At 44.2% G+C, this 27,129-nt stretch overlaps 1 protein-coding gene across 1 annotated transcript; it reads right to left on the bottom strand.

Moving 5' to 3' along the window:
• Positions 1-26,992, bottom strand: LOC306918409 (matrix metalloproteinase-15-like; the record flags this gene model as incomplete). The annotated part of the gene is made up of 5 exons (XM_079531312.1): positions 1-168; positions 6,329-6,627; positions 25,304-25,329; positions 25,372-25,414; positions 26,853-26,992. Coding segments are annotated over 5 exons (676 nt in total), but the record flags the coding sequence as incomplete, so codon positions are not given.
• Between the last annotated feature and the right edge of the window lie 137 nt (positions 26,993-27,129).

Genomic DNA, 27,129 nt, shown 5'->3' with positions numbered 1-27,129 from the left:
ATCCGTAGAGGTCTTGAATCCCCTGGCGGTCATCTGCTGGCAGCTGGAAGTCATCAGTGTCCATCCATTTGTAGTCTTTATGCATGATGGACGATGTGTTGTCGGAGTGACCCAGACCCAGGCTGTGGCCCAGCTCATGGACCGCTACCAGAAACACATTGTAGAAACCTGGATGGATGGAAGAAGAACTACTTCAGTAAAATAAAATAAGTTTTTGTTATCCATTTGTTTTTGCGTCTGGGGCACCACCTCCTCCTACATGATTAGGGAAGTGGTGCTGGCAGATTCTTCTCTTGAGAGATTATTTGAGGGGCGGGGGGGGGGGGGGGGGGGGGGGGGACCGCAGAACAGAAGATAAATTAGTGCAAATTTCCGCAACGTAAGCACTATATCACAATATATGCCAGACCCGCAGTGTCTCTGCTTTCTTGCTTGCAACCTCGTGTGCCAACCCGAGAAATCTCTGGTTTCTTTAATGTCTATGAATCTAGAATGAATTAGTATTTTATAAGGCTGTCACGATTCTCGATTCGAATCGAAATCAAATCGAAATCACCATGCGCACGGCCGTCCGTTTATTCACCCCGGAACGTTTCTCACAGGACGAGTTACAGCAGCCTGTCGGACTTATATGCCGGTGCACAACCAACCCAGCCTGTAGCTCATTGCGGTGGCATCATCAGAGGCTCAGAGCAGACAACAACAACACACCCAAATTCACCCAAAGGAAGAAGCCGTTTATATCGCTGTTTATATTATTATATAGTATGGTTGTGTACAATCGCGGAGTGGAGTGAAGACAAGGTGAAAAACAGCTCCACAGCTGTTTTAAACTTTGAAACTCTGCATACACACACACAGGTAGAGAAACACACTCTGTTCTTTTCGCACTTATTATTTTCTAACTCCTTAAAACTGTCTCTTTCATTCTCACTCCTTTTGTATCACTCTGCCTTTCTGTGTTTTTTGTGTCTGCATTGTATCTTGTTTTTTCTCTGTTCTGTCTTTCTTACTCTGTGGGTACTTAAGACCTGGTGGGAGCTTCTCTTTTGATCTGAATTTTGAATCATCCATCAGGGAGAACAGATATCTGAAACCCCCTGCTGGTGAGATCAAAGCCTCAAGCACAAAAACAATGTTTTATTGCTTAATCTGTAGTCACTATTCATTGATTCACTGGCATACCTTTGAAAAAAATGTTATTCACTGTTATATTGAAATTAAAATGTGATTTATTGAGATTAATTAATTATAAGGCCTCTAATTAGATTAACATTTTTAATTGAGCAGCCTTATTATTTACTTTTTATTTTATTTAGTTACTTAGAGTAGAGCTTAACAATAATGTAATCTATCTCATCATCTTAAAGAAACATCTCAAAATGATGTGAGGACATAAAACCCAAAGTTTATATTGTTGATGCTATTCTCATTCTCATTTGTTATTAGTAAAAAAAAAAAACATTAGCCTAAATTAATGATCACACAGCGCTCTGTGCTGGAAATAGGAGGTTTTGAAAAATATCCATTGAATCGTATCGAAAATCGTATCGAATCGAATGTCTGTTAGCTGTTTACATTAGCATCCATCGTTGGCCTCCGGTGGCTCCCATGGTGTGACGTCATCGAATATCCAAAATCTCCTTGTACGCGCTGCGCACGCACTGCGTATGCACTGCGCGCGCAATGCGTGCGCAGTGTATGCGCATGCGATCTACGGCATTTTTAGGGCTCAGATTGAGATGAAAGGCCACGTTTAGAGCTTAATAATATGATAGCTATGACTCATCACTAGGCATGTAACGATATATCGTATATCGATATATATCGATATTAATCCTGACGATACGAATCGATTTATTGCATTTTTGTTGTATTTATTTTTTAGGGGGGGCTAGTGAATTATGGTGTGTGTGATATGCAATGTGAGCTTTAATCATATCCCATCATATTCATGTGCTTTTGGAGAGAAATGACTGAGTCACTTTCAGTAGTAGAGCACTGTAGAGGGGAGCTGTGTGTCTGTGACTGTGCCCAGGTGATGCTCATTAATACATCAAGGAAGGCAATTATGTTTCTGCACTGTCAAAAGTAATGCTACTTCTTTTGCAATGTAGTTAAATAGAAAATGTGAAAAAGCTTTGTTTAAAATATCGTGAAAAATCGTATCGTGAACCTCATATCGTGATACGAATCGGATTGTGAGTTGAGCAGTGTTGGGCAATATTGGGTAATATCTTTACTTTACTTATTACTCCTTAGAAAAAGTAATACTATTACATTACTTATTACTTGGAATCAAGAGTAATACTGTTACATATTACTTTATTACTATTACTTTACTTTTCAACCGGGCCCCTTCCACCCGCAAAAAGAACACAATCTGTTTAGCCAGCTCCTTTTACAACTGAATCCAATTGATTGGAATAAGAAGTCTCCAATCAGCCAAACTGAATAATTGCAGGATATAAAACCAAAATAGTCAACAGTCTCATCAGCCTTTTTATGCTGCATATTCCACATTTGGAATTCAACATCAACAATCTGAACTGCACACACATGGCTGCAGCATCTCAAAACGGACAGTATTGTATACATAAATAACAAACAATAAAATAAAGCAACAGTCTCTGACCTTTTTGAGGCAGCCTCTCAAGACAGACTGTTGACTCACGTCCAATTTAAGTAGTATATAATAATAAAATGATTGAAAGACAGAACTAGTGTATTGTCCGCTAGCGTGATGCTTGCTTATTTTATGGATATACATACTGTTGACTTTTACAACTTTGGCATGAGTAATTCAACAAAAAAAACTATATTAAACACACAAATGCAAATACATTGCATTAAACAGTGCTGCCTCCGGGCGGGTCTTTGCGCAACCGCTCCGGACCATGATGGATCTAAACGAGGCAGAGTCAACTGTTCATGTCTACAACAATACACCCAGTGACGAGCCAATTCTTCAGATAGTCTCCATTTAATGTCCTGGCGGATCAAATCCAGTCTGTTTTGCCTTACACTTTGTCTAAAACACGTTTAGACAAAGTGTTTTTTTGCACACGCAAAGTTTACAACAGACATTAATATACTTGGCATCTTTGACAGACAAAATAATACCGATACATTTCTCTGTCATGGTCTCTGTCTGTCTGTTGTTGTTTGGAAGTGAAGCGAGTCTGAGACCCCAGACGCATACGCTACGTCATAACTGTGCGCAGGCTGTGCAGGCCAACAAAAACAGATCTACAAGCTACAATGCATGTCTGTTTTTACCCGTTGATAGCTTGTAGATCTGTTCTATTTTTGCATGCCATGCGACAACCATCTACTATGAGTGCATAACCGAACGAATGAACCAAAACAAATGACGCTCATTTGTAAGTGAAAGTAAGGAGTAACGAAGCGTGTTTTGGCGGAGTAAATAGTTACTATATTACTATTTCTGCAGAGTAATTCGTTATACTACTCGTTACTGGAAAAAGTAATAATATTACAGTAATATGTAACTAGTACACAGGGAACGTAGATGTCCAGTCTTTAGGGGGACATCTGGGATTCCAGTGGAGGATTGGATGGAGGAGATGAGGGCTACTTTGAGAACAAGACGCTTGAGACCTGTTGACCAAGCATATTTGATATATGACCACCTGGAGGGGGCAGCAAAAAATGAGATTAGGTATCGACCTAGGGCAGAAAGGGAGGATCCTATGACATTTTTAACTATTCTTGAAGATATGTATGGTTGTTTAAAATCTCATGTTTCCTTGCAACAGAGTTTCTTTTCTAGGAAACAGCAGGAAGGGGAAACTCTTCAAGAGTTTTCACATGCTTTGCATTGCTTCATGGAACAGGTGGAACGCTGTGCCCCAAGGGAAATGCAGGGGGTCCCAACCCTCCTTAGAGATCAGTTTGTTGAACATGTTCTTGACTCTAACCTTCACAGGGAGTTAAAACGAGTGGTTCGGCAACATCCTGATTACAGCCTCCTTGATGTAAGAGGAGAGGCCATTCGCTGGGAGCGGGAGGGGCGACCCGAGGAACAAAGGGGTAGGAGCTACTCAGTCCTAGCCTGGATCCAGACCAAGAGACGCAGTCCACTAAGAGAGTGGGCGGGGTATTTGGGCTGTGAACCTTTGCACTGTGAACCTATAATTTATTCGGTACAAAAATGTATTATACAATGAGAATCGGTGTGCGTCATCACACAGCGCAACACACAGCGCAACACACAGAGGAAGGAGGGAAAAACAACACCAATGGCTACTGGTTGAGGGAAATTCTAATCCCCTCCCCCTTGAAATCGCTCAGACAGGAGACAATGTCAGACTGAAGCTTCAAGAAAGCTACAGTCTGATAATCAGGCTAACTCAGTCCCATCCTTTAGGGCTATGCAGCATTTTGAAAGTAAGACACCTACTAGTTCCGCTAACACCGAAATTGCTGCATTAAAATGCATGTTGCAGAACCAAGAAGAGCAGCTTAATATATTTGACTGAGCTTCTACTTGCACTGCAGGCAGCCCCCAGGCCCCCTGCTACTCAAACATCAGGTGGGGATTACACCGGCTCAGATTTCCTAACCATTCCCCCCAATCTGGTTGCACCTTGTCCGGAGGTTAATGCTCGCTTGGGAGATGTATCGGTAGAGTCAAAATGTTTAAATCCTACTAAATGGCCAGCTCCACCACCAGACCAAATATGCTGGTACTTCCAGAACGGAAGATGCTGGTATGGTGATCGGCGCAGATATCTGCATGTCCTTCAGCCTATAGGTGCAGATGTTAGGAGGGGTTCAGCGGCTGAGGTTGGCAATGTAGTTCCTCAACGCAGACAGCCTGAGCCTGCTCTTCGCCATCAGGCCCAGGGGGCTGTCGTGGAGGCCGGGTCGACAGTCCAACATTCCATCAGTGCTGTTCTAAAACAATCAACTGATGACCTGATGGCACTTCAGGCCGACGACACAGACATTAGCCAGGTCCTTCTGTTTTACCAGCCATGACGGATGCCAGGCCGGGTGAGGAAACGGGGACTCCAGCCTACAACATTAAGGCTGCTCCGCCAGTGGAACCGGCTCTCAGTGAAAGACGGGCTCCTGTATAGAACATACCAACGGCCTGATGGTGGAGAGTTTGTGTACCAGCTGGTGCTCCCAGAGGGGCTGAAAGAAGAAGTATTCCGTCAACTGCATACCCACCACGGCCATCAAGGTATAGAACGCACTACAGAACTGATTCGGCAGCGATGTTATTGGCCAGGTATGGTAAACATGATTAAAGACTGGTGCAAAACATGTGAGAGGTGCAGTGTCACTGGCCGTGAACCTAACCTGCCTGTAGATTTCCTGCTAGGCCGAGTGGACAAACCAACTACAGGCGAAGTCTGTGACTGGGTTCAAGAGCATCAGCCACGACTGCAAGTGGCAGTGGAGAGTGCCCGGGATAAGATGAAGCAGGCACCAGCCCAACGGAAAGAGAGAGCTCGGGGAGATGTATTGCCACCAAGACACACCCATCTTGCGAACCACTCCCAGAGGAAGGAGTAGAAGGTTCAACCGGGAGACATCCAGTAGACACCCGAACACTACCAGCCACAGTGAGGGGCGCAAATGGGGCTACAAATCTGCAGATACTGGGTGTTAGCAATTCCATTACACCACTTTTCAGACCCTGGTTGTAACCAATTGTCGGGCCGCCAATTCAAGAACCCGGGGGTAGATGTAGCCAGTCGGGAATGTCCCTCCTGGGCTACTGTTGAGATGCAGGCCAGAGCTCCTCCCACTTCCTGCTTCCTAAATTGTTGACTCGCTATAAAAGCCAACTAGCAGGGGTTTTATTACTCCTTCGGTCCGGGTTGTGACAATGACAGGTTGCAGGCTGTGCAATGCCCCTGGTAGGTGAATATTGTATAAAAGAGTGCAGTATATTTGATTATTTTCCCTTGATACTCAGACCTTGTTTGTCACTTTAGGCGTAATCGGTTAATATAAACCAGGAAGAATACTGCAGAGTAGTCATCTTATTGTTGATCTGATTTTCATTCTTAGTTTGCAAAGTAATGATGTGTTTTTTATTTGTTTGCATCCATACAAAAGGAATGCAATGAATGAGATGCAGTTGCGCACCATGCACTGTTCTGTAGCATTACAGCTGAACTAAAAACATCTTTAAAACAACTAAGCACTCATTGATATCATGTTAAATCTCACTTAATTTCAGTTGAAGTGTCCTGTTCATTGTAACAAATGAACAAAAGCCCCTTCAACTAATTCTGGTTGTCTCCATGGTGCAAAGCTCACTTCGTGTCCAGGTGGCACCATCTCTTACCTTGCACATGCTGGTTGGTGACGCTCCATTGCCAGTCTGTGTTGAAGTGCACATAACCTTTCCTGAAAGGCTTGGGGGTGGAGGCATGTGCCAGGTCCGATGATATAAATGTATGGCCTTTGTGAGGACCGGCGTGGAAGGAGATCATGATGTCGGCCGTATCGCGGCGGCCGTAATGGATGTCATCGTAGGGGATTTCCTCAAAGGTGAGCCGACTGACATCCTTCCAGACTTTGAAGGCTCTACGGATGGCCTTGGATGTGTCCTGCCATGCGATTTTAGGTGCAAAGGTCTCAATACTAGAGGCAAAGAGAGACAAACTAAGCAAAGCTGTCCAAGTGTCCAAGTTACATTCCCTAACTAACCCCACAGTAATCCCACAGGAAGACAAAACAAGGTTTGGGTTTGGCCGGTTTGGCCGGTTTATTGTATATTGTTTATAAGGATCCCCAAGCTAGTCTTCCTGGGGTCCATAAAGCTATAGTCTTCCTGGGGTCCATAAAGCTAGTCTTCCTGTGGGGTCCGACACAGACAAACAGTTTACATTTAACAAAGGCAATACTTACAATTGTTTACAAACACTAACTCAAAATAAAACATAGTAAAAATAAACGATAAAATAAGAAATAAAAAACATAGAAGAAATAAAAAACATAGCAAAAATCACTTTCAACAAATTATACATTTGAATTATTATTTTTTCCCAGGGTTACTACAGAATGGCTTACATAAGGTGTTCTTTTAACTTGATTTTAAAGATGAATTTTGTATTTGTATTGGTTATACACTTTGGTAGTGCATTCCTAGCCCTAGAACATAGTATATATGTGTAACGGTGTTAAGAAATACTTTCTTTATAGTTCAATTATGTTAAACTTGGGACACAGCCATGGCTAATTTATTTCGTTTTGTATGTAATACATTTTATTTTGAAGATGTTGTGTTGCATTGTGGGTAATCCTCAGTACAGAGGAACTCAATACTGAGGGTAAGATGGTCTCCTGTTTGCTCAGGCACAAACAAATTAATTACAAACATCTAAGCTTCATATAAGTGGCCAAATATGCACTCATGTTTACATAATGTTATCCAGTAACATTCGTTTTTGTTTTTCATGGTATGGAATTGCTTATGTCATTGTTAAAAAAACGTTTAGCATGTTAGCTAGCTCTGCTAACTCTGCTAAGTGCTGTGTTACATAAGAATCCACTGACATGGAGTATGTTGTGTCTGAACAGGAGATGCCCACGTGTTGTACTGTGTCTGAGCTGTGGTTGTGTGTCCCAACTGTTTTCTCAGGTATGTCCTGTGCAATGTGCATCTGTTGTATTGTTTAGTTGTGCTTTTGCTATTATTTGCATAATAGAGGCCTACCTGCCATTTTGCATTTATTTCAGCAGGTGGCACTAAACTTCTTGTTGCTTCTCACTTACATATAAATGGAGCTTTAGAGGGGAATTATTCTGCTGTTGTGTGTAATGCATTGCTTTATTTGAGTGACATTGAATTGATATGTATTTAAGGAAATGTCTGTATTTTATTATTTTGTATTGTTGTCAAATTTCATGTAAAAAATAACCACTATACGATCACTATGTCAGTACAGAGGAACTCAATACTGAGGGAGATGCCCACGTGTTGTACTGTGTCTGAGCTGTGGTTGTGTGTCCCAACTGTTTTCTCAGATTAAACCACACTATTGCTCCAACCTGGACTTCTGTGTATACTTGATGAGACAGCAGGCAGGACAGGATAGAAGAGGTCACATTGGTGCCGTGACTCGAGACTCTTCTGTTGAGCTGTGGATGCTACAGAGCGATCCGGGACTGTTCTGCTGCTGCTGTTCGTCTACAGTCAATTAAGTCAGGTGGACGTGTTGGTTTGATACAGTGCTAGTGGTCAGGAACTCAGATTGGGGACATTTATTTTATTTTACCAGTTATCTGTGCAAGCCTTTTTGAGTTTCATTTTTTTATTTTGTGATATTGTGCACTTTCCACTTAATTGTTGACATGAGTTATTCTAAGGGGGGATTTTTTGTGACTCCTTTTGGGGTTGGCAGAGGTAGGGGTTTTAAGCCTCCTGTGAATTTACAGTTTGACAGTCCTGTTCAGGGGGGTGGTGTTGTGATGTCGGGTAATCAGAGTGCACCGGGGACCTCTTTGCTCAGTACTAATGTTGCCCCTACCCCAGCTAGCCAAAACACAGCTTCCCCTGCTGCAGCCGGGCAAAGCACAGGTTCCCCTGCCCCAGCTAGCCAAAGTACAGATTTACCTGCCCATACCCATTCCCCTGATGCCATTGCTGCCAGTATTGTCAGTCAGATGGGTGATGTATTAATTCAACAGGTCAGTCAGCGTGTAGCACAGGACATTATGTCTCACCTCAGTCCGTTTGTCGGTACCCCTTTACACAGTGCTGCCCCTTCGCCAGCCCATGCCAATGTGTCTGTCAGTACTCCCTTACTCAGTGCTGCCCCCTCGCCAGCCCATGCCAATGTGTTTGTCAGTACCCCTTTGCACAGTGCTGCCCCTCCACCTAACCATGCCAATGTGTCTACAACAACTGCACTTGATGTCTCCCATTTGCAATATGTGTCCCATCGGAAACTGAAGGAGCCCCCATGCTTCAGGGGAGACAGCTCGGACTCTGTTTCCATACAGGAGTGGGAGGAGCTCATGAGGAATTTCATTAAAAGGGGTAATTTGCAGCCTGAGGAACAAGCAGAGGAGATCCTCGTTCACCTCAGAGGCAAAGCCAAGGATGTTGTCAGGTTTGGGACCAGGAACAGTGATATCGACATCACCCGCAACCCTGACGCCGTTTATGGCCTTCTGCGGAAGCACTTTGATTCTGCCCCATGCTCATCTCTCCCGTTGGCGGACTTCTACACCACACTTCCTGAGAAGGGTGAGGATGCGTTTGACTACTGGCTCAGGCTGAACCGCACTGTCGACCTAGCCACTGAGCGTCTGAAGGAGCAGGGCAAGACACTGGACAGCCCTAGTACTGAAGTGACACGTATGTTCATAAAGAACTGCCCCTCCACTGAGCTTGCTATCACCTTCAGGTCGAAAACAATAGACAAGTGGACAGCTCATGAAGTTCAAGATATTCTGAACGAGTATCATTCTGAAATTGCGTCAGTGATGTGCAGGGCTCCCAAGGAAAGAGTGTCGGTGAATGCTCTTGCTACTGTCCCACCACCTGTACTACCTGCTGAGGGACAGATCTCAATGCAGACGCAGGCCACTGACCCTGACGCCCTGAACCGCCTTATCAGCATGTTGGAGAAGGTGCTGCAGCAAAGACCCTTTCCAAGTTCAACCAGACAGTCTGGCCCACGACTCCCCAGGGTTGGAGGTTTTGTTTGTCAAGATGCTGCACATTCTGCATTGACTCACTGCCGTGAACATAGACTCTGCTTCCAATGCCATTCACCAGACCACTCCAGACGTGATTGCCCTAACAGCACATTGCCAACCTCCAATCAGCAGTCGGGAAACTGACAGATCCGCACTTAAGGGAGGAGAGTGTGGATCATGACAGTAACCCTCCCAACTGTGATGATGAAGATTTGGAATCCGTGTATGACTCTCTCTGTTCTGTCACAGCCTCTGGGAAGACTGCCATATTCCAGTTGACACACAGGCTTCAGAGAGCTGACAGTTTGTTCTATACTGATGTTTGTGCTGCTAATGCAGTTGATCTGAAAGCCATGATTGACAGTGGCTCCATGGCATGCTCCTTGAGTGAGGCTGCTGTGGCACGCCTTTTGCAACACTGCCCTGACATTAAGAGAAGTCCTGCTGATGACATTGTTGTAATTGGTGCTGGGGGTCACCATGTCACTCCGACGGCAGTTTATGACTTGGAAGTGGCCATCTACGGTTTCAAGCTGCTCATCCCGACGTTGGTCATTCCAGGGCAAACAGACGACATGATTGTCGGCAGCAATGCTATTAAGGTGCTTATACGTCAGATGAAGAGTTCTGATAACTATTGGAGTCTTTTGGCTACACCAGTTGACGCCACTGATGATGAGTGCTACCAGTTCTTGTCCTTTCTATCCAATTCTGAGAAGTGGAAGGGAGGACCCATGCCAGACAAGGTTGGCACTGTAAAACTGAGACAGAGTGTCATGCTTGAGCCATTGTGTGAACACCTTGTTTGGGGCAAGCTTCCTGCCTCTGCACCCATATCTGTGGGGAGCACAGTAGTTGTTGAGGCAACCCAGTCGAGATCCAGGCCCAGGAATGTGTTGGTGGGCCGTGTCATATCGCCACTGTGGGGGGACAGGTGGGTGCCCCTGAAACTGATCAATCCTAGCACTGAGACGGTAATTCTGAAGAGGAACAGCAAGATTGCGGATGTGTTCCCGTGTGTTGCGGTTGAGGAGTTGTCCCCACCCGACAAGGTCTCTGTTAATATGCAGAGTGTCACACAGCACTCTGTGGCAACAAGGTCTCCTGAACAGATGGACGATGTTCTAAACAAGCTGGGACTGCAGGACCTGAACCTGAACTCCTGTGAGGTGTCAGACATGTGGAAAGACAGACTGCTGCGACTTGTTGAAAGCTACGAGAGTGTGTTCTCGAGAGACAAGATGGACTGCGGGGAGGCCACAGACTTTGTCCACAAGATTAGCCTTGTGGATGAGAGGCCATTTCGTTTACCCTATCGTCGGGTACCGCCCAGCCAGTACGAAACGCTGAGAACAGCTCTCAATGACATGGAGGAAAGGGGCATTATCCGGAAATCGCACAGTGAGTACGCGTCACCCCTGGTCTTAGTGTGGAAGAAGGATGGCAGTCTCCGCATCTGTACTGACTTCAGGAGCCTCAATGCAAAGACAGTGAAAGACGCGCACCCACTGCCTCACCAGGCAGATGCCCTCGCTGCGCTTGGAGGGAATGTCTTCTTCTCTACCATGGACTTAACGTCTGGCTTCTACAATGTACCACTCTATGAGGAACACAAGAAGTACACAGCCTTCTCTTCACCCTTTGGCCTCCACGAGTATAACAGGATGCCGCAAGGTCTGTCCAACAGTCCTGCGACGTTTATGCGGATGATGATGTCGATCTTCGGGGATCAAAACTTCACCAGTTTGCTCTGTTATCTTGATGACGTAATGGTCTTTGCCCCCACCGAACAGCTGGCTCTTGAGCGTCTGGATATGGTGTTTTCCCGTCTCAGGAACAATAAGCTCAAGCTAGCCCCAAAGAAGTGTCATCTCTTGCGGAGATCAGTAAAGTTTCTGGGACATGTCATCTGTGGAGATGGGGTGAAGAAAGACCCTGACAAGATGAGGGCCATCATGGATGTGGGAGAGGCTGACCTGATGGAAAATGACGGTGTCACTCCTTCCTGGAAGAAGATAAGGTCCTTCTTGGGCCTAATTTTCTATTATCAGCACTTCATTTCTGATTGCTCTGCAAAAGCTAAGCCCTTGTTCAAGCTCCTCTCTGGGCGGCAGGTGCAGAAGACTATGAAGGGCAGGAAGGCCAAGAAACGATTCTCTGCTCCACCAGTGCTTACGGCAAGTCACTGGACTGCCGCATGCAAAGACTCATTCGAGACCCTGAAGAGTGAGCTAGCCGATGGTGTCACCTTAACCCACCCTGACTTCAATGGGCCTTTCATTCTGTCTGTTGACGCATCGTTCGATGGAATTGGCGCAGTCCTGTCTCAAGTTCCGCAAGGTGAGACTGTTGCTCGACCTGTTGCCTTTGCCAGCAAGACACTGTCCCGGTCACAGATTAACTACCCAGCGCACAGGCTGGAATTTCTGGCGTTGAAGTGGGCCATTTGTGACAAGTTTGGCCATTGGCTGAAGGGGAGGCACTTTACTGCCTGGACGGATAACAATCCGCTGTCCTATATCTTGACAAAGCCCCGCTTGGACGCATGTGAACAAAGATGGGTGGCGAAGCTAGCAGCGTTCGACTTCGATCTGAAGTATGTCCCAGGAGTCAAGAACATTGTCGCCGATGCCCTCAGCCGCGAGCCATTTGTTCGTTCATGTATCAGTCACCGTCTGATGAAAGAGCCTTACATCGCACTGTTGGATGAAGTCAATGGTGTTGTCAGGGGTACAGTACAGGATGCCTTTCGCCTGACAAACAACTGTCAAGCTGTTCGGGAAGTGGAACCAAGATCATCTGATTCCGATGCTGAAGCTGTCTCTCAAGCTCCATCAGCCCTGAAGAAGTGTCAGCAGTGTTGATTGCCCATGGTGACAGTGGCATGACCAGTCTGCTCGGTACTGGTCCGCCGCTGCCCCAGTTGCCTGGAGAAGACCCTTCCACTGTTATTCCCCAGAGCCAGCTCTTGAGTCTTCAGGAGCAGGATGCCACAATAAGCAGGGTCATGTTCTATGTGCAGCGGCATAAAAGAGCTACAAGACGGGAGGCAGCATCTGAACCTAACTGTGTCAACAAGCTCCTCAGACACTGGAAGAAGCTACGGGTGCAAGATGGGATCCTGTACAGGGTGAAGAAGGACCTTAGACTCAACAAGAAGCTCTTCCAGTTCATTGTGCCAGATAGCCTCAAACGTCAAGTTCTCTGCGGTGTCCATGATAATGCTGGTCACCAGGGCCGTGCACGAACCCTCTCCCTTGCTAGGGAACGGTTCTTCTGGATCGGAATGGAAAATGATATAGCCAACCATGTACGTCGATGTGAGAGATGTGTCGTTGGCAAAACACCTGAACCCGAGGCCCGTGCACCCCTTGAGAGCATACAGACATCTGCACCGATGGAATTGGTGTGTATCGATTTCTGGTCTGCCGAGCTGAGTGACAAGAAGACAGTTGACGTCTTGGTGGTAACAGACCACTTCTCCAAGATGGCACATGCCTTTCCCTGTCGAAATCAGTCTGCGAAGCAAGTTGCCCGCCGGTTGTGGGATGGTTTCTTCTGTATTTATGGGTTTCCCCAGAGGATCCACTCAGACCAGGGTGCCAACTTCGGGAGCAGGCTCATGAAAGAGCTTCTGGAGATGGCGGGAGTTCACAAGTCTCGCACCACCCCTTACCATCCAATGGGTAATGGTATTGCGGAACGTTTCAACAGGACACTGGGGAACATGTTGAGAGTCCTGCCCCCTACAGCAAAAGCCAGATGGCCACAGATGCTACAGACATTGACCTTCTGCTACAACTGTACAGTCCACGAGACAACCGGCTTTGCCCCCTTCTTCCTGATGTTCGGGCGAGTCCCGCGTCTCCCCATTGACATCATGTTCCAACATGTCCGCCAGGATGACGAGGTGGTCAGCCGCACTGAGTTTGTTTCTCGCTTGAGGCGGGACTTGTGTGCAGCCGCAGAGATTGCTCGAAGACACAGCCTCCAGGAGCAAGCACGTCACGCCAGAATATACAACCGCCGAGTCAAAGGCTCTCCGTTGGCTGTGGGTGATAGGGTGTTGCTAGCCACTCGTGGCGAAAAAGGCAAAAGGAAGCTCTCTGACAGATGGGACTCGGCTCCTTATGACGTTGTGTCAGTGAGACCTGACATCAACGTGTACAGGATAAAAGACGCGCAGACAGGCAAGGAGAAAGTTGTTCACAGGAACCTTCTTCTCCCAGTGAATTTCCTGAATTTGGATGAGGATGAAGCTCCGATCTCCCTTGTTGGGTCGGATCTCAGTGTCGTGGCTGATGGAAGTGGCCAGGAGTCAGTGGCAGCTGGTGGTGAGGATCGCAATGTCCAGACTATGGATTGGCTCATGAATACTCCTGGAATTGAGGACTCTGTTGATGGGAGTGATGTGGACGAAGTTCTCTCCATGGCTGCAGGAAGTGATTCCCTCTCTGGTGACATAGCCGATACCCCTGATGGATCGGACCCCATCCCAGCCGGCGCAGTCCCTTCCCCTGAACCCATCCCTACCAAGGCAGTCACTTTCCCTGACTCTGTCACTGCCGTTACATTCCCTTCTCCTGATTCAGTCCCTGTCAGTGTAGCTCCTGAGACAGCCACTTCCCCTGTTGTTGTAGCTCACTCACCTGATCTAGACTCGGTCAGTGTGTCTCACTTGGATCTCTTACATGATGTTAGCCAGGATGCTGTTTGCACACGGCCTCAGGGTGTAAGTGCAGGTCAAGCCGGTGCGGTCACTACCAGGGTTGGGAGACATGTCAGACCTCCTAAAAGATTAATTTGTGAAATGTCGCCACAAGAGGTTGAAGATACCTCACCTTCAAGTTCTGTTTTGAACCGCTTTGACAGTACGTTTGTGGTTTAAGAGTTTTTTTTTCTGTTTTTGTTGGAAGTCTGGCTTTCTGATGGGCCTTGTTTTGGGATAGTGATTTGTGACTGTCATTTTTGTTTGAAGTGTGCAATGTGGGCTAGGATGTTCAGGAGGTGTAAATGGCATCTTCTATCGGTCTGTGTGAAGTGTGGGGTTGCCCTATTCTTTTGCACTCCTTACAGGAGGATGTTGTATTGACTGTAATACGTCGGTGCTCTGTTTCATTCACTCTTTTTTGGTGGTCACTGATCAAGATGTTTTTTGGTTGATGAGAGATTTGCAAGAGAATTTAACATAATTTAAGGGGGGTGTATGTAACGGTGTTAAGAAATACTTTCTTTATAGTTCAATTATGTTAAACTTGGGACACAGCCATGGCTAATTTATTTCGTTTTGTATGTAATACATTTTATTTTGAAGATGTTGTGTTGCATTGTGGGTAATCCTCAGTACAGAGGAACTCAATACTGAGGGTAAGATGGTCTCCTGTTTGCTCAGGCACAAACAAATTAATTACAAACATCTAAGCTTCATATAAGTGGCCAAATATGCACTCATGTTTACATAATGTTATCCAGTAACATTCGTTTTTGTTTTTCATGGTATGGAATTGCTTATGTCATTGTTAAAAAAACGTTTAGCATGTTAGCTAGCTCTGCTAACTCTGCTAAGTGCTGTGTTACATAAGAATCCACTGACATGGAGTATGTTGTGTCTGAACAGGAGATGCCCACGTGTTGTACTGTGTCTGAGCTGTGGTTGTGTGTCCCAACTGTTTTCTCAGGTATGTCCTGTGCAATGTGCATCTGTTGTATTGTTTAGTTGTGCTTTTGCTATTATTTGCATAATAGAGGCCTACCTGCCATTTTGCATTTATTTCAGCAGGTGGCACTAAACTTCTTGTTGCTTCTCACTTACATATAAATGGAGCTTTAGAGGGGAATTATTCTGCTGTTGTGTGTAATGCATTGCTTTATTTGAGTGACATTGAATTGATATGTATTTAAGGAAATGTCTGTATTTTATTATTTTGTATTGTTGTCAAATTTCATGTAAAAAATAACCACTATACGATCACTATGTCAGTACAGAGGAACTCAATACTGAGGGAGATGCCCACGTGTTGTACTGTGTCTGAGCTGTGGTTGTGTGTCCCAACTGTTTTCTCAGATTAAACCACACTATTGCTCCAACCTGGACTTCTGTGTATACTTGATGAGACAGCAGGCAGGACAGGATAGAAGAGGTCACATATGTACAGCATAGTATAGCATATATGTGTAGTTTATATGTATAGTGTCATTATATAGATATGTTCTAGTTATAGTTTATATGTATAGTGTCATTATATAGATATGTTCTAGTCACGGTCTTAGCTTACGCATGTTTCGCGATAAATGCATTTTTACATATGTGATGTATTCCCATGCTTTTTGTTCTTGCCTATTGTAAGTCGCTCTGGATTAAGAGCGTCTGCTAAATGCCTAAATTGTAAATTGTAAATTGTAGAACGGCTCTTGTTGTTCCATACAGTATATACAGTATTTCACATACAGAGCCATAGAACGGTCGCACTTACTTTCATGTTGGACGTAAACTTGGCGGCCTAAATGTGATAAATGCTCCGTTTGTACTCACCCATTAAATAATTCCAAAAACGTGGAGTGAAATATGGTCCTCTAGTTTTATATCCATGTGAAAGTTCTGGCACAAAACGTGTATTTAGTCAATTATCTCCACTTTTTCAAGAGATGCACACGGACGTCTTTCTCTCCGGGCGAGGCGGGCCGAAATGATCGATGAACTGATTTTACGAATACGTCCTGTTTACCGCAGACGTCATCACCAATTGACCAGGGAAACACAACAGTTTGGGTCACACAATTGGCAGGTGGTGTGATTAATTACCCAGCACCTATCGCAAGGCACCTGCCAATTGTGTGACCCAAACTTTTGTGTTTCCCTTGTCAATTGGTGATGACGTCTGCGGTAAACAGGACGTATTCGTAAAATCAGTTCATCGATCATTTCGGCCCGCCTCGCCCGGAGAGAAAGACGTCCGTGTGCATCTCTTGAAAAAGTGGAGATAATTGACTAAATACACGTTTTGTGCCAGAACTTTCACATGGATATAAAACCTGATCAACAGTAGGAATTGGATTTGAAAAAAACACATTTTTTCTGTTTTTTTTATGTTTGTTTCTGATCAAATATTAAATATTGGTTCATTTTTCCAATTTTCTAGCACATACACAAGATCAGGACAATGCTTCAATTTCTGATTGTATCGACACCTTTTGCCGGGATATTAGTATAATCTGATCGACAATAGGAATTGAGTGGACCACAAGTGTTCTCTGTTTTCTGATGTTTATTTCAGAACAAACATCAAACATTGGGTCATTTTCCCAATTTTCTAACCCACAAAAAAAATCAGGAAAATGTCATTCGTATTTTACCATTATTTGATTTTGAACTTTCTTAAATTTTCACCCCAGTACAAAAAAGCTAAAAATAGGCCCAATATTCAATTTTCTAGCCCGCAAACAAACAAACCATCATCATCATTGTCACTTAGGTCACATGGTCTTCAACTTCACAATAAAAGCTGTGGTCTAGTCAACGGACAGGCAGGCAGGCAGGCAGACAGACAGACAGACAGACAGACAGACAGACAGACAGACAGACAGACAGACAGACAGACAGACACTTAGAACATTGACATACAGTTTTATACCTCAATGCCATACACTAGGCTATAATAATATATATATATATATATATATATATATATATATATATCATTTAATTTGTTTAAATTTGTATCTAACTATAAATGCACCACGTGTGTGTGTGTGTGTGCGTGCGTGCGTGCGTGCGTGCGTGCGTGCGTGCGTGCGTGCGTGCGTAACTCGACAACCCTTTGCCCCACCGACTTCAAATTTGACACAAGCGTACCACAACAGGGAGTGCAGTGACCAGCCTTGAGTCGGTGGCATGCACCGTTGTCCAGAAACACCACAAAAGGCTCTGCCAGTGGACCTAATGAGGCCAAGTCCCCTAACCTGTGTAATTTCCAGCCTCTGCCTCAACCAATTGATTGCCATGGCAACCCCACACCTGCCAATTGATTAATTAACCAGTCCACTTTCCACAGTCAGTTTGCACTCTTCAGACACAGGCAGACAGACAGATACAGAGAGCTCCATGTGAGAAATCGGTGCTATGACAACGGGTATTATTAGGTACCCAAGTTACATCGTTCCCAAGTAGGCCGGTGACCAGCGGGCACGTACAGGCAGAGATGAAATGTTTTTATAATCGTCATGGGGGCGGTACAAACGGGACGTCCAAAGAAAGATGGCGCCACGTACGGCTGCTTCGTCTTGTGCTCCGCTCGGACAATGCAGCTTTTCACTTTTTTTATGTGTTTTTTATATGTGTATAAGCTCCATAAGAGCTACTTTGTTGAGCTATGACAGAGACTCACTTATGAGTCTAAAAGTTTCCGCGATCGCACAACGTAAACCGGAGTTTTTATATTGGGACAAGTTGCTTGAACGAGACGAGGAAGCGCGGACCGGAGCGTCGTGTTGCCTAGCGACAAAAGACCGCAGAAAACGAGAACGCAGACGAGGAAAGAGATCGGGACTGCAGGCTCGGATCGACCGAAGACCAAACAAAACTCCTCTTCCCAGCATCCTTTTATCCAACGTCAACTCCCTGGATAATAAAATGGAATTACTCCGCGCCAGAATCAAATTCAACAAGGAAACAAAACAATGCAACGTTATATGCCTAACGGAAACGCACCTAAAGCCTCTCGACCCAGTAACATCACCGGCTGGTTTTTCCACGTTTCGAATGGACAGAGACAATGGTATAACGGAAAATCAAAAGGTGGGGGAGTGTGTTTTATGATAAATGACAATTGGTGTAATCAGAACTCTGTACACGAACTGAAAACGTTTTGCTCTCCAGATATTGAATTCCTTGCTCTGCTCTGTAGACCCTATTTCCTGCCTAGAGAGTTTTCAGCTGTGATCCTATTTTCTGTGTACATTCACCCTAAAGCTAACACCGAGCTTGCCTGTATGGAGCTGCACAAGGCCATAAGTGATGCTGAAAATCGTCATCCTCACGCATCGCTTGTGGTTCTGGGGGATTTTAATCAGGCATCCTTGCGAAAAGTTATGCCTAAAATGTACCAGCATGTTACAGTGAAAACCCGCCTCGACAAGACATTGGATCACTGCTACACATCTATAAAACAGGCATACAAATCACTAGTGCGCCCAGCTTTTGGCAAATCCGACCATTCATCTGTATTCCTTATGCCTGCTTATAAACAAAAGGTCAAGCAGTCACCTCCAATAACGAAAACAGTCCAGCGCTGGTCAGATGAGTCTGACTCTACCCTACAGGACTGTTTTGAGTCCATGGACTGGTCAATGTTTAAAGAGGCTGCAGAGGGAAATATTGATGAATATGCCGACACCGTACTGTCAGTGATCAAGAAATGCATTGATGATGTAGTCCCCACTAAGACCATCAGAGTCTTCCCAAACGATAAGCCATGGTTAAACAGTACTGTGCGTGGGGCCATAACTCAGAGAGACATTGCATTTAAATCTGGAGATAAGGAAGAGGAAAAACGATCTCACTACTTCCTCCGCAAAACACTGAAAACCACCAAAAAGGATTATGCTAAGAAGGTAGAAGAACACCTTGCTTCAAATAACAGCAGGGAGCTGTGGAAGGGTCTGAAAACCCTGACTGACTTTAAATCCCCCCCGAAAAACGATAATGCCCTGTCCCCTTCTCTCCCTGATCAGTTGAACAATTACTATTTCAGGTTTGAAGAAGCACAGAGAAAGCTGCCCCCCTCCCCCCCAGCAGCCTCACTGTCTGACCCCCTGGGTTCTCAACAAAGGAACTGCCGTTCACACCTCTGTGACGGAATGTTGCAGAGATAGCCATCAGATGGACGACCCACTACAGCCTCTGGAGGAGGCTGATGTTCGTCTGTCATTTCTGCACACCAACACCAGGAAAGCAGCAGGACCGCACGAGATCCCAGGGCGAGTCCTCAAAGCCTGCGCAACACAGCTGGCCGGTGTCTTCACAGACATTTTCAACCAATCTCTCCGTGAGAGCATGCTTTAAAACAGCAATCATTGTCCCAGTCCCTAAAAAAGGCAAAGTAACTGGGTTAAATGACTGGAGACCGGTCGCACTCACACCCATTGTGAGCAAATGCTTTGAAAAACATGTCAGAAAGATGATCAACAGCAAGCTGCCACCCACACTGGACCCCCTGCAATTTGCCTACCGTCAGAACAGATCCACGGACGACGCCATTGCAACATCACTCCACACCACCCTCTCACACCTTGAGAAGGAGAAGTCTTATGTGAGAATGCTGTTCATCGACTATAGTTCAGCGTTCAACACCATTATCCCCCTCAAACTAGACTTCAAGCTAAAGCGCCTGGGTTTAAACTCAAACCTTTGCAGCTGGATCCTCAACTTCCTGTCAGAGCGCCGTCAGGTGGTGCGGATGGGAACAAAGTTCTCTGCCCCCCTGACCCTCAGCACAGGAGCCCCTCAAGGATGCGTTTTGAGCCCCCTTCTCTACTCCCTGTACACCCACGACTGCGTGGCTTTGTTCAACTCAAACCAAGTGGTCAAGTTTGCAGACGACACCACAGTCATAGGCTTGATCACGGATGACGACGAAACAGCGTACAGGAAGGAAGTAGAAAACCTGGCACAATGGTGTCAAGAGAACAACCTGGCTCTCAACATTGACAAAACAAAAGAGCTGATCTTTGACTACAGGAGGCCTCCCAGAGATCACTCTCCTATCCAGATCGGAGGTGCTGCAGTGGAAAGGGTCAGAGAGTTCAAATTCCTGGGAGTGCACATTACTGAGGACCTCACCTGGGCAGTGCAGACAGAGCGGGTGGTGAAGAAAGCACAACAACGCCTCTTCTTTCTCAGAAAACTGAAGAAAGCTGGAATGGGTCCAAAAGTTCTAAGAGCTTTCTACAGAGGCACCACAGAGAGCATCCTGACTGGTTGCTTCACGGCCTGGTATGGCAACTGCACTGACCTAAACCGCAAAGCATTGCAAAGGGTTGTGCGGACAGCCGAACGCATCAGCAGATGTGCTCTCCCCCCTATCCAAGCCCTGTACGATGAACGCTGTGTCAGCAAAGCTCGAGGAATAATGAAGGACCCAAGTCATCCCAACCGCAGTCTGTTTGAGATGCTACCACATGGGAAGCGGTTTCGCAGTCTCAAAGCCACTGGAAATAGACTGCAAAAAAGCTTCTTTCCCCGAACAATCAGATACATGAACGAACTGATAAGAACCAAAGTGTATCAGGGAAAAGGAAAACGCTAGCACCCCCCCGCACCTTTTGCCCTTTGCCCTTGCCCTTTGCCCTCGCACTATTGAGCTCAAATTGCACCTCTCTAAAACGTTTTTGTTGTATATTTATATTGAACATAGTCTACTGTGAAGTTAAAAAATAATAATAATAATAAAAGAATACTATAATAATAATAATTGTCCTATACAAGGAAAACATGCACATGTACATATGATACTCTTTTTCTACACTTGTTTGCTCTTTTTTGCACTAAATTCTATTTTGTTTGCTGTGTTTTGATGTCGTATTATATTTTTGCTCTTTCTTTGCACTCTATATTCTTTTTTGTTTGCTGTGTTTTGCTGTTCTGATGTCGTATTATATTTTTGCTGCTGCATTGTCTGAAGGAAGCCAAACAAAAATAAGTTTTACTCTTATGTACCTGTACACAAGATGTAACAATAAAGCACAACCTTGAACCCTGAACCTTGAACGAACCGACTAGGCGAATATACTGTAGGCCTACATATTCAGATCTAATTCATCATGGGGGCTCGAGCCCCGCCGCCCCCACGGAGTCTACGTCACTGCGTACAGGTCTAGTTTTTTTAGGGGCGCTAGCCCCTCCTATACACAGGTTTAATGTTTGTCTTTAATTCAATTTTCAAGTTCAAGTTTTGTAAACGCCATTGACAATGAAGGGAAATTTTACGCCATAATGTGCCTCATTACGTCATATTGTCTCTTTATTGTTAATGGCGTTTAATGTTTGTGTTGTTTGTTTTACATCACCATTACATCACCTAATCAACATGAGTTAGACTTTAATATATTAGCGCCCCTCACTTTACACGGGTGGGATTTTTTAATAGAGGGATAGGTATATAGGCAGTAGGCTGACAGGAATGGGGAGAGATGGGGGGGGTGATCATGCAGTAAAGGCCGTCGGGATCGGGAGTCGAACCCGCGGCACACTGCCAGACTGGATTACCAGCCAATAATAATAATTACCAGTAAGACGCCCTGAGGGTGAGAAGGGCAAAGAGCTTCTATACTGCACAGTTAAAAAGCAGGAGCTCAACTATTAATCTATGGTGGTGTCCATGAGGTCAGGTTACTGACCGGGTCCATGCAGATCTAGGTGATCCAGTCTTCTCCATGACACGCGCCATATATGGAGCGTGTATTGAGTGTATGGAATGTCAGAACAGGTCAGGTCCATATATGGAGATCTAAAGGTTTGATGAGGTCAGCACAAATATGGAATGAATTCTGCACTGGCCATAATTATATGGAGTGTGTCTTGAGGCACGACGGACGCGAGATGCAGGTTTTCATAGTATAAACTGCAACCTACGGTCGCTATAATAATACAAATAATAAAAGTAATAATAATAATAAATAATGATTATTAGTGTGGTTGCTGTAGGAAACCAGACTATTGTTTTTTCCCGTTTTTTGTCACCTATACCCTACACCTAGAGTAAACTCTTTTCTGTAAACTTTTATTTTGAGTTAGAAAATGTGATATCCGATTCCTTGCACCAAACAGCTGCATGGTCACTGGTGAGAGGGATACGGTACGTGTCATTTCCATATCTGCTGCCTGCTTGGACACCTGCTTGGATGAGAGGGTGGAGGAGGGACCTTGAACTGACCTTTAGCATATGCCTAAGACTGGTCTCAGATACATATGAGCTTAGGGGTCAATGAGTATTTCTTCATATATTGACCCATGTAATTTTCGCCTTGTGTTATAAAATAAACTGAATGATAGCACCCAGAGTGTGAGATAGAGTATAAATGGAACCAAATTGATCCGTAAGGGTTCATTTGAAGAGTGCAAACTGGTTAAGTAATCAATTGGCAGGTGTGGGGTTGCCATGGCAATCAATTGGTTGACGCAAAGGCTGGAAATTGCACAGGTTAGGGGACTTGGCCTCATTAGGTCCACTGGCAGAGCCTGACCAGAGCCTTTTGTGGGGTTTCTGGACAACGGTGCATGCCACCGACTCAAGGCTGGTCACTGCACTCCCTGTTGTGGTGTGGAACGCTTGTGTCAAATTTGAAGTCGGTGGGGCAAAGGGTTGTCGAGTTAGTTACGCACGCACGCACGCACACACGCACACACGCACGCACACACGCGTGTGGTGCATTTATAGTTAGATAAAAATTAAGGCGAAAGCCGCAAAAATATCTGGAAAAAATAAATATATATATTATTATTATTATTATTATAGCCTAGTGTATGACATTGAGGTATAAAACTGTATGTCTGTCTGTCTGTCTGTCTGTCTGTCTGCCTGCCTGCCTAGACCACAGCTTTTATTGTGAAGTTGAAGACCATGTGACCTAAGTGACAATGATGATGATGGTTTGTTTGTGGGCTAGAAAATTGAATATTTGGCCTATTTTTAAAATACGAATGACATTTTCCTGATTTCTTTTGTGGGTTAGAAAATTGGGAAAATGACCCAATGTTTGATGTTTGTTCTGAAATAAACATCAGAAAACAGAGAACACTTGTGGTCCACTCAATTCCTATTGTCGATCAGATTATACTAAGATCCCGGCAAAAGGTGTCAATACAATCAGAAATTGAAGCATTGTCCTGATCTTGTGTATGTGCTAGAAAATTGGAAAAATGAACCAATATTTAATTTAATTGATCAGAAACAAAAAAACAGAAAAAAATAGTTTTTTTCAAATCCAATTCCTACTGTTGATCAGGTTATGCCAAAATACCAAGGTTCGGTCCGAAAATTGAAGCATGGTCCTGATTTCTTTTGTGGGCTAGAATATTAGAAAAGTTAACCAATATTTGATATTTGTTCAGAAACAAACATCAAAAAACAGCAAAAACTTGTTTCTTTACAGTCAATTCCTTCTGTCAGATAAGATTATACTAAAATCCCCTGACCGTCCACTCAATTCCTATTGTCGGTCAGATTATACTAAGATCCCGGCAAAACGGGTCGATACAATCAGAAATTGGAGCATTGTCCTGATATTTTGTATGTGCTAGAAAATTGGAAAAATGAACCAATATTTGATGTTTGTTTTGAAGCAAACATCAGAAAACAGAGAAAATTTGTTATTTTTTTTAATCAGTTCTGACTGTCAATCAGATTATGCCAAAATAGCAAAGCCATGTCCTGATTTCTCTTGTAGGCTAGAACATTAGAAAAACGAACCAATATTTAATATTTGTTCAGAAACAAACATCAAAAAACAGAAAAAGGTGTTTTTTTTAAATTCAATTCCTACTGTTGATCATGTTGTGCCAAAATACCAAGGTTCGGTCCGAAAATTGAAGAATGGTCCTGATTTCTTTTTTGGGCTAGAATATTAGAAAAGTTAACCAATATTTGATATTTGTTCAGAAACAAACATCAAAAAACAGAAAAAACTTGTTTCTTTAAAGTAAATTCCTTCTGTCAGATAAGATTATACTAAGATCCCCTGACCTTTTTTGTCCATTAATACATTTCTGAAAAACGTGAGAATACGTGAATGTAATCTATTCTCAACAGTAAGCCATGATAGATTTCTGTGCATTTCTGCAATATGTGTCCTACACTGGAGAGCTAATCTGGCAGCTTTGTTTTGAGCTATTTGTAATTTTTGTATGTCTGTTTTTGTAGCCGATGACCAAATGACTGGGCAATACTCAAGATGTGATAACACTAGAGCTTGAATTACTGCTTTCCGAGTGTTTAGTGTTATGTAGCTAGAACATTTCCTGGTTATGGCAATACTTCTTCCCATTTTAGTTACTATATTGTCAATTTGTTTAGTCCAATTAAGCTTAGGATCTAATACCACTCCAAGTAGTTTAGCCTCTGTTACCTGTTCTACTGGCTTCTAAGTGACAGGCTCAGTTGAGGATCACCCTCTAGCTTGTGTCTAGATCCAAACACCATGCACTTGGTTTTAGTAATGTTCAATACTAATTTATTCTCATCAACCCAATCCGCTACTGCTTTTATTTAATAATTTAGCATATCATTTAATTCACCTACTGTAGATGCTGTACTGTACATTGTCGAGTCATCCGATTACATTACTACATTAGATTTATTCAATACCAAAGGTAAGTCATTAGTAAATATCGAAAATAGGAGAGGCCCTAAGGAACTTCCCTAAGGAACCCCGCACTGCAGCTCAGGTTTGGCCTGACATTCATCAAGTCTCGGTCAATATTAGGAAAGTCTCCAATGTGTCCAGTTTTGTGGTAGATGATAAGGTGTCATGATGATGTATAGATTATTGTCACATCAATACAAATACCTGAAGACCAATCAAAATGCAGAACTTTAACTGACTGTTCTGTTTGTACCTGTAAGTGAGGTTATACTTGTCCCACTTGGTTCCAGCCGCTGTGTAGCTGGGGGGTGGAGACCCCACGTTGGTCTTGTCAGGAATGCCACAGCGGGGTCTCTTCATGGCTCTGACAGGGGGGAACAGGGGGGACGGGGACAAGGAGACATTAGAGCTGAAAATACTAGAATATACTGTTCAGTAGCCTAAAATGTAGCTCTCCATGTCAGACTTCTTTAATCAGACCCGTCTGAATTGAGTGGTGCTGTGCTGTGCTGTGCTTGTGCTTGTGCTTGTGCTTGTGCTGTGCTGTGCTGTGCTGTGCTGGGCTGTGCTGTACTGTGCTGTGCTGTGCTGTACTAGCCCTCCTCCCTGACCTGTGTGTGTCTGTGTGTTAGGCTGTTCAACAGTGACACTTGGTGGTGAACAAACACTATTTTCGTGCTTGGACAGACAGACACTCCAGGGCTCTATTTTGGCCCCTACTATTCCTGCTATATATGCTCCCACCACCATCATTCATAGGGCTGGACTACACAACATCATTAACTAGTGACGGGAGCAGTCCTTATTGAGTGAAAGATTAACCTTTTTATAAAATAAACAAAATATTTAAGGTGTTTTTTTCCCCTTAACTTTATTGGTCTTGTTAGCCAGGGTAGTGCAGTGCACTGTGCAGTCAGGGTGTTTTGTGATGCCCCAAACTTAGATTTGTCAAAACTTGTGGGAGCTTTTTCAATTAATTATATAAAAATATGTATATATATGAGTTAGAAAATAAATAAATAAAAGAAGAAGAAAATAATAATACAAATTAAAATGCTTGCTTGGTGGGTTCCCCCCTCCCCTCATGGTGCCCCCCTCCCCTCATGGCACCCCCCTCCCCTCATGGTGCCCCCTAGGCAACTGCCTACTCTGCCTGATGGCTGGGCCGGCACTGCCAGCTGCAATATACTGCATGAGTCTCAGAGCAAGAGGCTCTGTGTGGCTTATTGCTCTATAATAATATACTGTATGAGTCTCAGAGGAAGAGGCTCTGTGTGGCTTATTGCTCTATAATAATATACTGCATGAGTCTCAGAGGAAGAGGCTCTGTGTGGCTTATTGCTCTATAATAATATACTGTATGAGTCTCAGAGGAAGAGGCTCTGTGTGGCTTATTGCTCTATAATAATATACTGCATGAGTCTCAGAGGAAGAGGCTCTGTGTGGCTTATTGCTCTATAATAATATACTGTATGAGTCTCAGAGGAAGAGGCTCTGTGTGGCTTATTGCTCTATAATAATATACTGTATGAGTCTCAGAGCAAGAGGCTCTGTGTGGCTTAATGCTCTATAATAATATACTGTATGAGTCTCAGAGCAAGAGGCTCTGTGTGGCTTATTGTTCTATAATAATATACTGCATGAGTCTCAGAGGAAGAGGCTCTGTGTGGCTTATTGTTCTATAATAATATACTGTATGAGTCTCAGAGCAAGAGGCTCTGTGTGGCTTATTGCTCTAGCGAAGGTTGCAATGAATGGTTGACAAAACCAAAGAGCTACATGAGTAGATGTAGGAGACATACGTGATGGTTTGCTGGTCCAACAGTCCAGTGACCTCCAGGTTGTAGACCCTCTGCATCTCCCTGATGGCTTCAGACAGATCCTGGTTAGATGAGTCCGTACTGTCCAGGGGAGCCAGGTAGCCATATTGTCTCAGCCATGACTGGTGGAGACACAAAGACAAACAAGACTCCATTAAAAGGTTTGTTCCACAATAAGAAATAACCAAACACTTACCAAACAAATACCACATTTTATATACAGGGAATTATTAGTACAGATTGTGCTGTCTGTGAATCT

Source organism: Electrona antarctica (genome assembly GCF_951216825.1).
Source record: "Electrona antarctica genome assembly, contig: scaffold_758, whole genome shotgun sequence".
NCBI classification, from domain to species: Eukaryota; Metazoa; Chordata; class Actinopteri; order Myctophiformes; family Myctophidae; genus Electrona; species Electrona antarctica.
Note: the sequence above shows the minus strand (reverse complement) of the source record. Positions and strands in the feature narration are given on the sequence as shown.